Source organism: Jaculus jaculus, chromosome 18, assembly GCF_020740685.1.
Source record: "Jaculus jaculus isolate mJacJac1 chromosome 18, mJacJac1.mat.Y.cur, whole genome shotgun sequence".
Classification (NCBI taxonomy): domain Eukaryota; kingdom Metazoa; phylum Chordata; class Mammalia; order Rodentia; family Dipodidae; genus Jaculus; species Jaculus jaculus.
In genome coordinates, this window is record NC_059119.1 from 13,489,148 (window position 1) to 13,501,464 (window position 12,317).

The window sequence follows — 12,317 nt, forward strand, 5'->3', positions numbered from 1 at the left end:
ATCAAGTTAATCTTATGGAACATATATACTGGTCTATATTTAGTTACAATGTTTTCTTTTGCATTAAAAAATTTTTTTTAATTTATTTGACACAGAAAGAGAGAAAGAATGGGAGTGCCAGGGCCTTCAGCCACTGCAAAAGAACTCCAGACATGTACGACCCCTTGTGCATCTATCTAGCTAACATGGGTCCTGGGAATCGAACCTGGGTCCTTTGGCTTTGCAGGCAAGCACCTTAACTTCTTTTGTATTATTTCATTATTTTATTTTTTGGTTTTTTGAGGTAGGGTTTCACTCTAGCTCAGGCTGACCTGGAATTCACTAGTAGTCTCAGAGTGGCCTCAAACTCATGGCAATCCTCCTACCTCTGCCTCCTGAGGGCTGGGATTAAAAGTGTGTACCACCACACGCAGCTCTCTTTTGCACTTTTAAAAAAATTATTTATTTATTTTAGAGTGAGAACAAGAGAGAAGAGAGAATGGACACACCAGGGTCTCTTGCCATTGCAAACAAACTCCAGATGCATGTGGCACTTTGTGCATCTGGCTTTTTATGGGTACTAGGGAACTGAACCCAAACTGTCAGGCTCTGCAAGCAAGTGTCTTTAAATGGGCCCTCTCTCCAGGCCCCTTTTATTTTTATTTTTTTTCCACTGAGGCATTTTATTCATATGTATGCTTCCCGGGATTTTCCCTCCTGTGTGATGCCTGCTGAGGTTGTCAGTGCAATGAAACCAAACAGATGGGATCTAGCAGACTCTTCTGCCACTTTTCTAAGTCTCTGAGCTGTGCACCGAATCTGGAGCTGACCACTCCACACTTGCTTGTTTGTCTGTGAGACAGAGAGGCAGACAGAGAAGGGGCTCGCCAGGGCCTCCAGCCACTGCAAACGGCCTTCAGATGCACGGCATCTGGGAAGTAAGATGGTTCTGCACGGTAACTTTTTGGAGGAGGCACAGGCTGGGGAGGCAGGCGGGGTGCTGGCTGAATTTCACTTGCTGGCTCCCAGCCGCCCACACTCGGGCTCAGGGACAGGAGCATCTTCTAACAAGTCCTGCCTGCCCGGCAGGTTTGTGGCGGGGAAACTTTGCCTACTTCAAAAGTTTTGCTTAATTTGAACAACGACAATGACTGTCTCCATCCTGTTGTGTCAAGGATTCTTACACAGTATTAGGATGGCTCTTTATTCCCTAGGCACCAACAGACGTGCTCACAGGCCCAGACTGGCATTTAGTCATGAGAGGCACCCAGATACACAACAGGGAGGGCTCAGCTAAGCCTCACAGCTGAGAGTAAAGTTTCAGTGATTAAAAACCTGTGCCTGGGCTGGAGAGATGGCTTAGTGGTTAAGCGCTTGCCTGTGAAGCCTAAGGACCCCTGTTTCAGGCTCAATTCCCCAGGACCCACGTTAGCCAGATGCACAAGGAGGCGCACGCGTCTGGAGTTCGTCTGCAGTGGCTGGAGGCCCTGGCGCTCCCAATCTCTCTCTCTCTGTCTCTCTCTCTCTCTATCTATCTATCTCTATCTGCCTCTTTCTCTCTCTGTCACTCTCAAATAAATAAATAAAAATAATTGGGCTGGAGAGATGGCTTAGCAGTTAAGCGCTTGCCTGTGAAGCCTAAGGACCCCGGTTCAAGGCTCGGTTCCCCAGGTCCCACGTTAGCCAGATGCACAAGGGGGCGCACGCGTCTGGAGTTCATTTGCAGAGGCTGGAAGCCCTGGCGCGCCCATTCCCTCTCTCTCCCTCTATCTGTCTTTCTCTCTGTGTCTGTCGCTCTCAAATAAATAAATAAATAAATAAAATTTAAAAATAATAATAATAAACAAAAAAAAACTGTGCCTGATTGTCATAAGGTAAGAAGAACAAGCACTTCTCTAAACAAGCATTTTATCTGTCTCTATAGGCTTGGTTTTGCTTTATTTTTTAAGGTAGGGTCTTGCTTTAGCCCAGGCTGACCTAGAATTCACTCTGTACTCTCAGGCTGGCCTTGAACTCATGGTGATCTTCCGACCTCTGCCTCCCAAGTGCTGATATTAAAGGCATGTGCCAGCACACCCAGCACAGCTTTGTGTGTTTTTCTTAGCAGGTTCATCCCAATGGCAGCTGGAAAATGTAACTACCTTCAGTTTAGTTTAGCAAAAAGCAAACCAGGAATTTGTCAAAGCACAAGGATTTTAACCAGAAAAAATTACCTGCTTTGGGGCTGCAGACATGGCTTAGCAGTTAAGGCACTTTGTCTGCAATGCCAAAGAACCCAGGTTCAATACCCTAGAACCCATGTAAGCCAGATGCACAATGTGGCACGTGTGTCGAGTTCACTTGCAGTGGCTGAAGGCCCTGGCATGTCCATTCTCTCTCTCTCTCCCCCTCTTTCTGCCTCTCTCTCTCAAATAAATAAATGAATGAATAAAATACTTTTAAAAAAATTGCCAGGCATGGTGGCTCACGCCTTTAATCCCAGCGCTCGGGAGGCAGAGGTAGGAGGATCGCCATGAGTTCGAAGCCACCCTGAGAATACAGAGTGAATTCCAGGTCAAGCCTGAGCTACAGTGAAACCCTTCCTCGAAAAACCAACCAACCAACCAACCAAACAAACAAACAAAAATTACTTGCTTTGTAAAATAAAGCAAAAAGCTTTATTTAACACAAGGACAATTATATATATAATGAACACAAAATTATTTGAATCTTAGGCATGATAAGAAAGAAGACAGATCTGTCACTGAGGAGAGAACAAGAACTAGTATTCTTAGTCAGGTGTGGTTGGCCTCAACCTGGATTGTTGACCTTGAGCTCCTGATCACAAGCATGGGGGGCAGGCAGTGAGACATGGAGGGGGAATGGATGAAGGAGGAAAGCCAGTGTATCTGAAATACAGTGAAGACCTTCCTAGGGAATGATGCTGTTTTCCTCAGTTACTGTTGGAGGCCCTCCAAAGACAACCACACCCCACTATTTTGCCTATCTTGGTTAAGGAGCTTGATATAGGTAGATCAACATGATTATATAGATGGTCTCAATCAAATCGATCAAATCAGACTCTTGAAAGCTTGTTCCTAAGCTGGACATGGTGGCATATGCCTTTAATCCCAGCACTCAGAAGGCAGAGGTAGGAGGATCGCTGTGAGTTTGAGGCCACCTTGAGACTACAGAGTGAATTCCAGGTCAGCCTGGGCTAGAGTGAGACCCTACCTCAAAAAAAACAATAACATAAAAGCTTGTTCCTGCTATGGCCTCAGAGACAGAGGGGACAACAAAAGAGACAGAGAGATTCATGTTGTTGGAATAGAAGGTGGAGGAAAGGGGCCATTAGTAAAACAATGTAGACAACCTCTTAAAAGCTGTGCTTTAAAGGCAATGAGACATATTTTCTCCTTGGAGCCCCAGGAGGGACCACAGCCCTGTCAGCCCTTGACTGCAGTCCAGTGAAACCCACAGATGATAATGCATGTTGTTTAAGCCACTAAGCTTACAGAAGCATTTTACTCTGGATCGAACAGAGGGACATTCTGCTAGAGAACAAAATTTGCCCCTTTACAAGCACAGTTTAAAGCAAAAGCCATAAAAGTTGTAAATATATGCTTTCAATCCATTTTCAACCATTCAGATGATGGTCCAATGTTAAGAACTACATGAGTGAGTCAATAAACCTCGTTCCCATATCGTCTAGCTCTCTAGTCCAAAAACAAGTCTCTGACACTAAAGACTCCAGCCTGGAGGGGCACCCCGCCCCACTCCTGGGGGTCACTTACTCAATGAACTCTTCCTTACAGCGCTGCAGTATCTCACATGTCTGCTGGATCTCTTGTTCACTTAGCAGCACCAACATCCCAATGGTTAGGTGAAGCTTTTTGGGATTCTGAAAAATGGAGCTGTCAACCCCACGATCCTGTTATATATTAAAAAAAAGAGAAACAAGAAACTCAGTTGTACAAATAAAAATGCCAAGAATAGGGCTGTAGAGATGGATTAGGGTAAAGGCGCTTGCCTGGAAAGCCTAAGGACCATGTTCAACTCCCCAGATCCCATGTAAGCAAGGGGCACAAAGGTGAGGCAAGAGCAAGGTGGCACATGCCCACTAGGTGTAGCGCAAGCATCTAGAGTTCGACTGCAACGGCTGAGGCCCTGGCGCACCAATTCTCTCTCTTTCTCTAAAAAATAAAAATAAATAAATTAAATGCCAAGAACAAACTGGGGGAAGTGGTACACATCTGTAATCCCAAGTTGAGAGAGGCTAAGGGAGGAGAATTGTTACAAGTTCTAGGACAACCTGGGCTATATAATGAAACCTCTATCTCAAAAGCAAGTAAGGGGCTGGAGAGATGGCTTGCCTGCAAAACCAAAGAGCCTAGCTTTGATTCCCCAGGACCCACATAAGCCAGATGCACAAGGTGGCGCATGCATCTGGAGTTTGCAGCAGTCAAAGGCTCTGGCGCTCCTATTCTCTCTCTCTCTCAAATAAATAAATAATAATAAATTTAAAAATAAAACAACTAAGGAGCTGGAAAGAAGCCTCAGTGGTTAAAAGTGCTTCCTTACAAAACCTACCAACCTGGGTTCAATTCTCTAGGAGATGTAAGCTGGAAGCAAAAAGGGGCACAAGCACCTGGCATTCATCTGCACAGGCAAGAAGCCCTGGCATGCCCATAGACACACACACACCCATTTGCAAACAAATAAATGTTTTTAAAAAGTAAATGGAGGGCTGGAGAGATGGCTTAGTGGTTAAGTGCTTATCTGTGAAGCCTAAGGACCCCGGTTCAAGGCTCGATTCCCCAGGACCCACGTTAGCCAAATGCACAAGGGGCGCATATGTCTGGAGTTTGTTTGCAGTGGCTGGAGGCCCTGGCACACCATACCTATTCTCCCTCTCTCTCTTTATCTATCTATCTATCTATCTATCTATCTATCTACCTACCTACCTACCTACCTACTTACCTACCTACCTCTTTCTCTGTCACTTTCAAATAAATAAATAAAAACAAACAAAAATATTTTTTAAAAAAAGTAAATGGAGCTGGGTGTGGTGGCACATTCCTTTAATCCCAGCACTGGGCAGGCAGAGGTAGGAGGATCACCATGAATTTGATGCCACCCTGAGAATACAGAGTGAATTCCAGGTCAGCCTGGATTACAATAAGACCCCTACCTCGAAAAACAAGAAAAAAAAAAAAGTAAATGGAAAGAATACAAGCCTTCTGAATAAAACATTTCACTATCAAAACAAAGGGCTGGAAAGATGACTCAACTGTTACATGCACTTTCGGGGTAAGCATGAGGGCTAAAGACGGCTGAGATACCTGAGTTCAAATCTCAAGATCCCACATAAAACGCCTGGGGATAGCCATGTTCACCTGTAACCACAGTCCCGCAGCAGAGCAGAGACCCACGAATCAACATAAGAGAGGAAAAAATACTGCCAAGGATGTCAGAAAGCATGCCTCTGGCATGTAAAGCCAGGAGGGTAAAATAATTCAGTTCAGCTACTAGAAATGTATGCTGGCAGTCCTACACAATAAAACAACATGAAATAAGCTCTGCCACACACATAAATGTGTGAGTAATGAACTTGGAGAGACACTGAGGCAATGGGTGGCCATCCCCAATACAGTCATCCTTTTCTATCACCATTCCTCACTTCCCTATCTTTCCTTAGGGGACACACAAAGGTAAATATACCTCGGGAATTCTGTTCTTTTTTTTTTTTTTTTTTTTTGCTTTTTTTTTCAAGGTAGGGTCTCACTCTAGCTCAAGTTGACCTGGAACTCACTCTGTGGAATTATCTACATTTAAAATGTAGGACCCAGTGATCTCTGAGGCAATGGAATAAATCTCTAGAGCCATTGTTTTTCCTCTGTTTGGAATCTATCATTTCTACCAGGAGCTTGTTCACTGAAACAAAGACCAACATCAAATTCTTTACTCAGGGGGTTTAATTACACTGGGCCCTGCTCCAAGTTTGCCATTACTTGGAGAGGGAACTATTTTGCTCCATTAGGCTGGCCACCCAGGCTGGCGCCTGAAATTTCTAATGGTATTGACCTTCCACCCAGCAGAGAGAAGCAAAGGGTGAAGTAACAGGAATTTCCTGGGGCAGATTTGTGTAGATGAAAATAAGCACGCTTCTTTATGACTAAGTCACAACATTTCTGATCTTAAGTTTCTTTTTTTTCTCTTTTTCTTTTTTACAATATTTCTTATTTATTTTTAGGGGGGAAGGGGCCCGAGGTAGGGTCTCACTCTAGCCCAGGCTGACCTGGAATTCACACTGTATGCTCAGGGTGGCCTCCAACTCACGGTGATCCTCCTACCTCTGCCTCCCGTGCACCACCACCACCACCACCCATATTTATTTATTTATTTGTTTGAGATACACAGAGAGAGAGACAGGCAGAATGAGCCTGCCAGGGCCTCCAGCCACTACAAATAAACTCCAGATGCATGCACCACCACCTTGTACATCTGGTTTACGTGGTTCCTGGGGAATCAAACCTGGGTAATTGGCTTAACCACTAAGCTGTCCCTCCAGCCCGGTTTCATTTTTTTTTAATTTTTTATTTTTATTTATTTGAGGGAGAGAAAGAGGCAGATAGTGAGAAAATGGGAGCACCAGGGCCTCTAGCCACTGCAAATGAACTTCAGACACATGTGCCACCTTGTGCATCTGGCTTACATGGGTACTGGGGAATCAAGCCTGGGTTCTTAGGCTTTGTAGACAAGCTCCTTAACTGTTAAGCCATCTCTCCAGCCCTGATCTTAGTTTCTTTATGTGTAAAATAAGAACTCCTTAATCCCAGCACTCGGGAGGCAGAGGTAGGAGGATTGCCATGAGTTCAAGGCCACCCTGAGATGACAGAGTTAATTCCAGGTCAGCCTGGACCAGAGTGAGACCCTACCTCGAAAAACCAAAAAAAAAAAAAATAATAAATAAAATAAAATAAAATAAGAACTCCTACAGGGGGTGGATATCCAAAAGCTGCCTCCACCAAAACCTTGTATATACGCCTGAATCAGAGTTCACAGTTCAAGATCACATCCTGACTCAGCAGTCCCAAGTGTGCAACCCAAACTCTCTCCTTTCAACTGCAGTTTAGAGTTGACCACTAGCCGATCTCAGATTCAACCTAGGGGTTGAATCTAGGACCTCTCACATGCTGAACTACATCTCTAGCCCTTTTTACTTTTTATTTGTAATGGAGAAAAGGTCTTGCTAAGTTACTGAGACTAGCCTTGAACTTGCTATATAGCCTGGGTAGGCCTAGAACTTGCCATCCTCCTTCCTCAAACTCTCAAGTACCTGGGATCACAGATGGACACCACCCCACCCATGAGCACTAATTTCACTTTCAGTCCAGCATTCCAGGAGCTGCTGGCAATGTAGTGTAAAAAATGTCAAGCATAGGGAAAAGGCCCTAAACAGCAGAATGGATTATCCCACCACAGAGCATTCTCCCTGCTTCCTGAAAGCTCAACGGCTCTTGCCATGTGGCTGGGACATGACACAGTGCATATGCCAGAGCACCCACAAGCACGAAGGAAGCCTCTCTTCAGGCCTGGACCTAGTGGTCAGTGTGGTGGTTTGAATGTATGGTCCCCATAGTCTCAGGAGTTTTATTAAAGCTTATAACTTGGGTCTCCAGTACACCTGGCTAAAGGAGGTGTCACTGGGGGCAGATCCTGGGGTCCAGTCTGAATTCCAGCCCAAAGGTGAGCAGAGCAGTCAGCTCTGGCAGATTTTTGGTACTTGGTACTTTTCGGTGTTTTCTGGCTGCTGGTGATCTCTCTCTCTGCTTGGATTTATGAATGGGAGCCAGCGTCTTCTACCACTGAGGGAACTTCCCTCTGGGTCTGTGAGCTTGAAAGAAATCCCTTCCTCCCATAAACTGTGTCTGGTTTGGATGTTCATCCCAGCAATGTGAAGCTATCTACTAAAGTCATATTCCATTACATGATGGTTAAGAAACTCCAGGGCTAGAGGGATGGCTTAGCAGTTAAGGCATTTGTCTGTAAAGCCAAAGGACCCAGGTTCAATTTCCCAAAACCCACATAAGCCAGATGCACAAGGGGGTGCATGCATCTGGAGTTCATTTGCAGTGGCTGAAGCCCTAGCATACCCATTCTCTCTCTTTCCCTCTCTCCCCCTCTCCTTCTCCTTCTTTTTCTCTGTCAAATAAATAAATAAAAATAAAATATTTTTTTTGAAAATGAACTCCAGGGCCTACAGAGATGACTCAGTGGTTAAGAAACTTGCCTGCAAAGTCTAAGGACCTAGGTTCAATTCCTCAGTACCCTCGTAAAGCCAAATGCACAAGGTAGTGTATACATCTGGAGTTTGTTTGCAATGGCTAGAGGCCCTGGCACACCCATATTCATTCATTCTCTCTCTCTCTCTCTCTCCTCTCCTCTCCTCTCCTTCTCAGATACATAATTTTTTTTTAAAAAAAGAAATGAACTCCAAATAATCTGATCAAAATGTTAGTGCCCAGGATATAAACAATCTATAGCCTTCTGCCTTGACAATACATGCTGACTGCCAAGAACAAAAATAACTGTCAAAGTGTAGACACATATATAATCTTTTAAGAACTACTGGAGTAACGAGGGCTTGTGTTGTAACCTGTTCTACAAGCCAACTATTACTAAGCAAGTCATTTCACTTTTCAAGGCTTCATTCAGTTCCCTCCTCTGTGAAATAGAGGAGATGCCCTACTTTACCTCTAAGTCTAAATTCCTAAAAATTATTTCACACAATCCCATGAAACCTACAAACCAGTACCTACTAGCAAGACAGGTGTTGGCGAGAGCGCCACCACTCCCTGACCTTCTAGCAAACAAAAAGGAGTAAGCATGAAGGCCTTGCCTTTCCCTCATTTCATTTTCTGCATCATTTTACAACAAACTTCCACAAAATCTCTCCTGGGAAAATGATAGAAACTTCATGAGCACATGGAAGTTATTCAAGTAAGACCAGGTGGTGACAAGAATGTCTGGCGTGGTAACGAGAAAAGCCTGGGTTCAAGTTCCAGTCTGCCACCTACCAGCAACGGGACCTGGGGCAAAGTGACTGAACTGCTCTGAAATTCAACTTTATCATCTGTGAAACAGATAGTACCTCTGTCTTGTGTTCACTCTGAAGATCAAATGGCATCCAGGTGAGTCCCTGGCACACGGCAGCATGGCAAATGCAGGCTTTCCACCTGACCACGCAGCACGCACGCCTCTGCCAGCTGCGCTCTTCCTGCTCACGCAGCAGCGCGAGCGGAGTCATTTCCATCAGTCCTCACACATCCTCAGCAAGCTGACGTTTTTTTGAGTCTCTACATGTTTTTAATGAAGTGCCTTGTTAAGTTGTATAAGCTTCACAATGATATAGGCGCAAAGAGGCTGGTCCCTGGCTTTAGAATTCTATCCATCCAGATAAAATGAGGAAAAAAGTGGAGAGGGTCTTGATGAGAAAGGACAAATAGTCAAGCATCAGCTTGACAATGACCAGAGAAAAGAACTTTCTCATGCATTGTTTAAAGCTTTACCAAGGGCTGGAGAGATGGCTTAGTGGTTAAGGCGCTTGCCTGTGAACCCATGTTTGATTACCCAGGACCCATGTAAGGCAGCTTCACAAGGGGGCACACACATCTGGAGTTCATCTGCAGTGGCTGAAGGCTCTGGCATGCCCATTCTATCTGCCCCTCCCTCTCCCCCCTCTCTCTCTAATAAATAAATAAATAAAGTATTTTTTAAAAAATCTTTACCCAAAGAGCTGAGTGTGGCTCACACCTTTAATCTGAGCACTCAGGAGGCAGAGGTAGTAGGATTGCTGTGAGTGTGAGGCCACCCTGAAATTACATAGTGAATTCCAGGTCAGCCTGGACTAGAGAGAGACCCTACCTCAAAATAAGTATATCTTTACTGGAAGGAGAGAAGAGCATCTCCCTTCACTAACGGATGCACCCACTTACCTTCTGTGAGTACCATAAGGACATGAGCCTTTTCTCAAAGCTCAACTATTCTTCCCCAGATTGCTTAAAAGTAATAGCAAACAGTGCACTGAGCCATTTCTCCAGTCTGGTTTATAACTTTTTAATTTTATTTATTTATTTATTTGAGAGAGGAAGAATGAGAAAAAGAGGCAGGTAGAGAGAATGGGCACCCCAGGGCCTCCAGCCACTGCAAATGAACTCTCAGACACATGCGCCACCTTGTGCATCTGGCCTATGCGGGTACCAGGGAATCAAACCTGGGTCTTAGGCTTCACAGACAAGTGCTTTAACCACTAAGCCATCTCTCCAGCTTCTAGTTTACAGTTTTTATTATTACCAAAGACCATAAAGCTTTTACATATAATTTTCTTCTTTAGTGAATAATAATCTAGAAAGAAACTCTCACTGGACAAGTTTTGGGAGGACTGAGACTCATAGCTATTTTGGCCCAGCACCATCCTTCACACAACAATTTGAGCAGAATTATGTAGTATCTGCAGCTATAACCTGTTCAGGTTCTCTAGGAGGCCTAAGGAATCCCGCTGCTTCACAGAGATCTATAAGCCTTCAGAATGCTGCACCACACAGTTCTGAATTACTGTGTTTCACTGCTGATGTGCTTTCTACTGGGCCCTGCTGTGAGATAAAGTGGAGTTACGGCGGCATTACTGGCTACAGATGATTGAGAGATATACAGGGCTGTAATATACTTCTTGAACCTGCAGACAGTGAGACATTTTTGAATCTTAATGTGAGAGAAGAAGGAATGAAAACATAAGGTGGTGTTTATCTGCAGATCACACGATGAAAAATGCTATGATGTCTGTGAGCAGCTAAATCCCACATTAAATACCCAGGCTGATGGCGATCATGTCTACAGTCAAATGACATCTCTTATAACTGAGGGCACGAAGGAAGGTAATTTCAGGAACCACTTTTCTAAAAGGTAAATGCGGTTTTGTTAGAGTGCCAAGGATAAGGTCAAGGACAAAGCATGCTACCAAACAAAGAAGCAAGGCTAGTTTGAAGAAGAAGGGAAGTTCAAGGAAGGGGATCAAAGAACAGGTGTAGAAAAGTTGTTTATTGTACCAAAAACATAGCCTTTATAACCATGATTCACAATGGACATTGACAGCTGTGTTAGATGGATTCCCAGGATGATGACCCCAACGGCCCCATCTCAACTGTGGGGTGAACCTGTGAGTGTGACATCACTCCTGTGATTATGTTATATGGTGCAGCTGACCTTAAGAGAGGAAGATTACCCTAATGACCTATATGCATGAGCTCTTTAAAAAGCTGTGTCTTGGGCTGGAGAGAAGGCTTAGCAGCTAAGACACATGCCTGCAAAGCCTAAGGACCCAAGTTTGATTCTCTAATACCCACGTAAGCCAGGTGCACAAGGTAGCACATGGGTCTGGAGTTCGCTTGCAATGGCTAGAGACCCTGGTATTATCTGTTCTCTCTTTCTCTTCCTCCTCTTTTCCTCCTTCCCTATTTCTCTCTCTCAAATAATTTTTTTAAAAAATTTAAGCTATGTCTTTAGCTAGGGCACATGTCAAGGAACTTCAGACCTATGGCCACAAACACCGGAATTCTGCATGAATGAACCTAAAAGTGATTTTTTCCCCCAAAACCTCCAGATAATACAGCAGGCTGCCCAACACCTTGAATTCAGCTTAGTAAGACTGTGAGCAGAGAACCCAGTCCAGCTCACTATGTCTGCTGACCTACAGAATTACAGAACTAGTACAGAAATGTGAGATGATAAATGGGTGTTGTTTAAGCTGTAAGAAACATGATAATTTATTACATGGCAAGAGAAAACTTGCACAGTAAGGTGCAAACATAAATATAAACTCAACAGGACCTTCTGCCTCCAAGAGCCCCCAAGGCATTTGGCATTAGATTTTTTGTTTGTTTGTTTCTTTGTTTTTTGAGGTATGGTCTCACTCTCACCCAGGCTAACCTGGAATTTTTACCATCTAGTCTCAGGCCAACCTTGAACTCACAGTGATCCTCCTACCTCTGCCTCCTAAGTGCTGGGACTAAAGGTGTGCGCCACCACACCCAGCTCACTTGACATATTTGATATGAGCTATAAAACAAAGATGAATGCTATCAGGCTGGGGAGATGGCTCAGTGGATTCAGGGATTGTTGTGAAAACATGAGGGCCTGAGTTTAGATCCCCAGCAGCCATGTAAAATGCTAGGTGTAATGCCAGTGGTGGCGCATGCCTTTAATCCCAGCACTTGGGAGGCAGAGGTAGGAGGATTACCGTGAGTTCGAGGCCAGCCTGAGACTACAGAGTGAATTCCAGGTCAGCCTGAGCTGGAGGG

The 12,317-nt window shown here is 44.4% G+C and overlaps 1 protein-coding gene across 4 annotated transcripts in view; it reads right to left on the reverse strand.

The window, feature by feature from the left end:
* Ascc1 (activating signal cointegrator 1 complex subunit 1) overlaps window positions 1–12,317 on the reverse strand; it is an 89,904-nt gene that overhangs the window by 59,165 nt on the left and 18,422 nt on the right. For all 4 annotated transcript variants that reach the window (XM_045137817.1, XM_045137815.1, XM_004657898.2 and 1 more), the window contains exon 6: window positions 3,753–3,889. In XM_045137817.1, coding sequence (XP_044993752.1) covers window positions 3,753–3,889 — 137 coding nt within the window. The remainder of the gene's footprint in view (window positions 1–3,752; window positions 3,890–12,317) is intronic.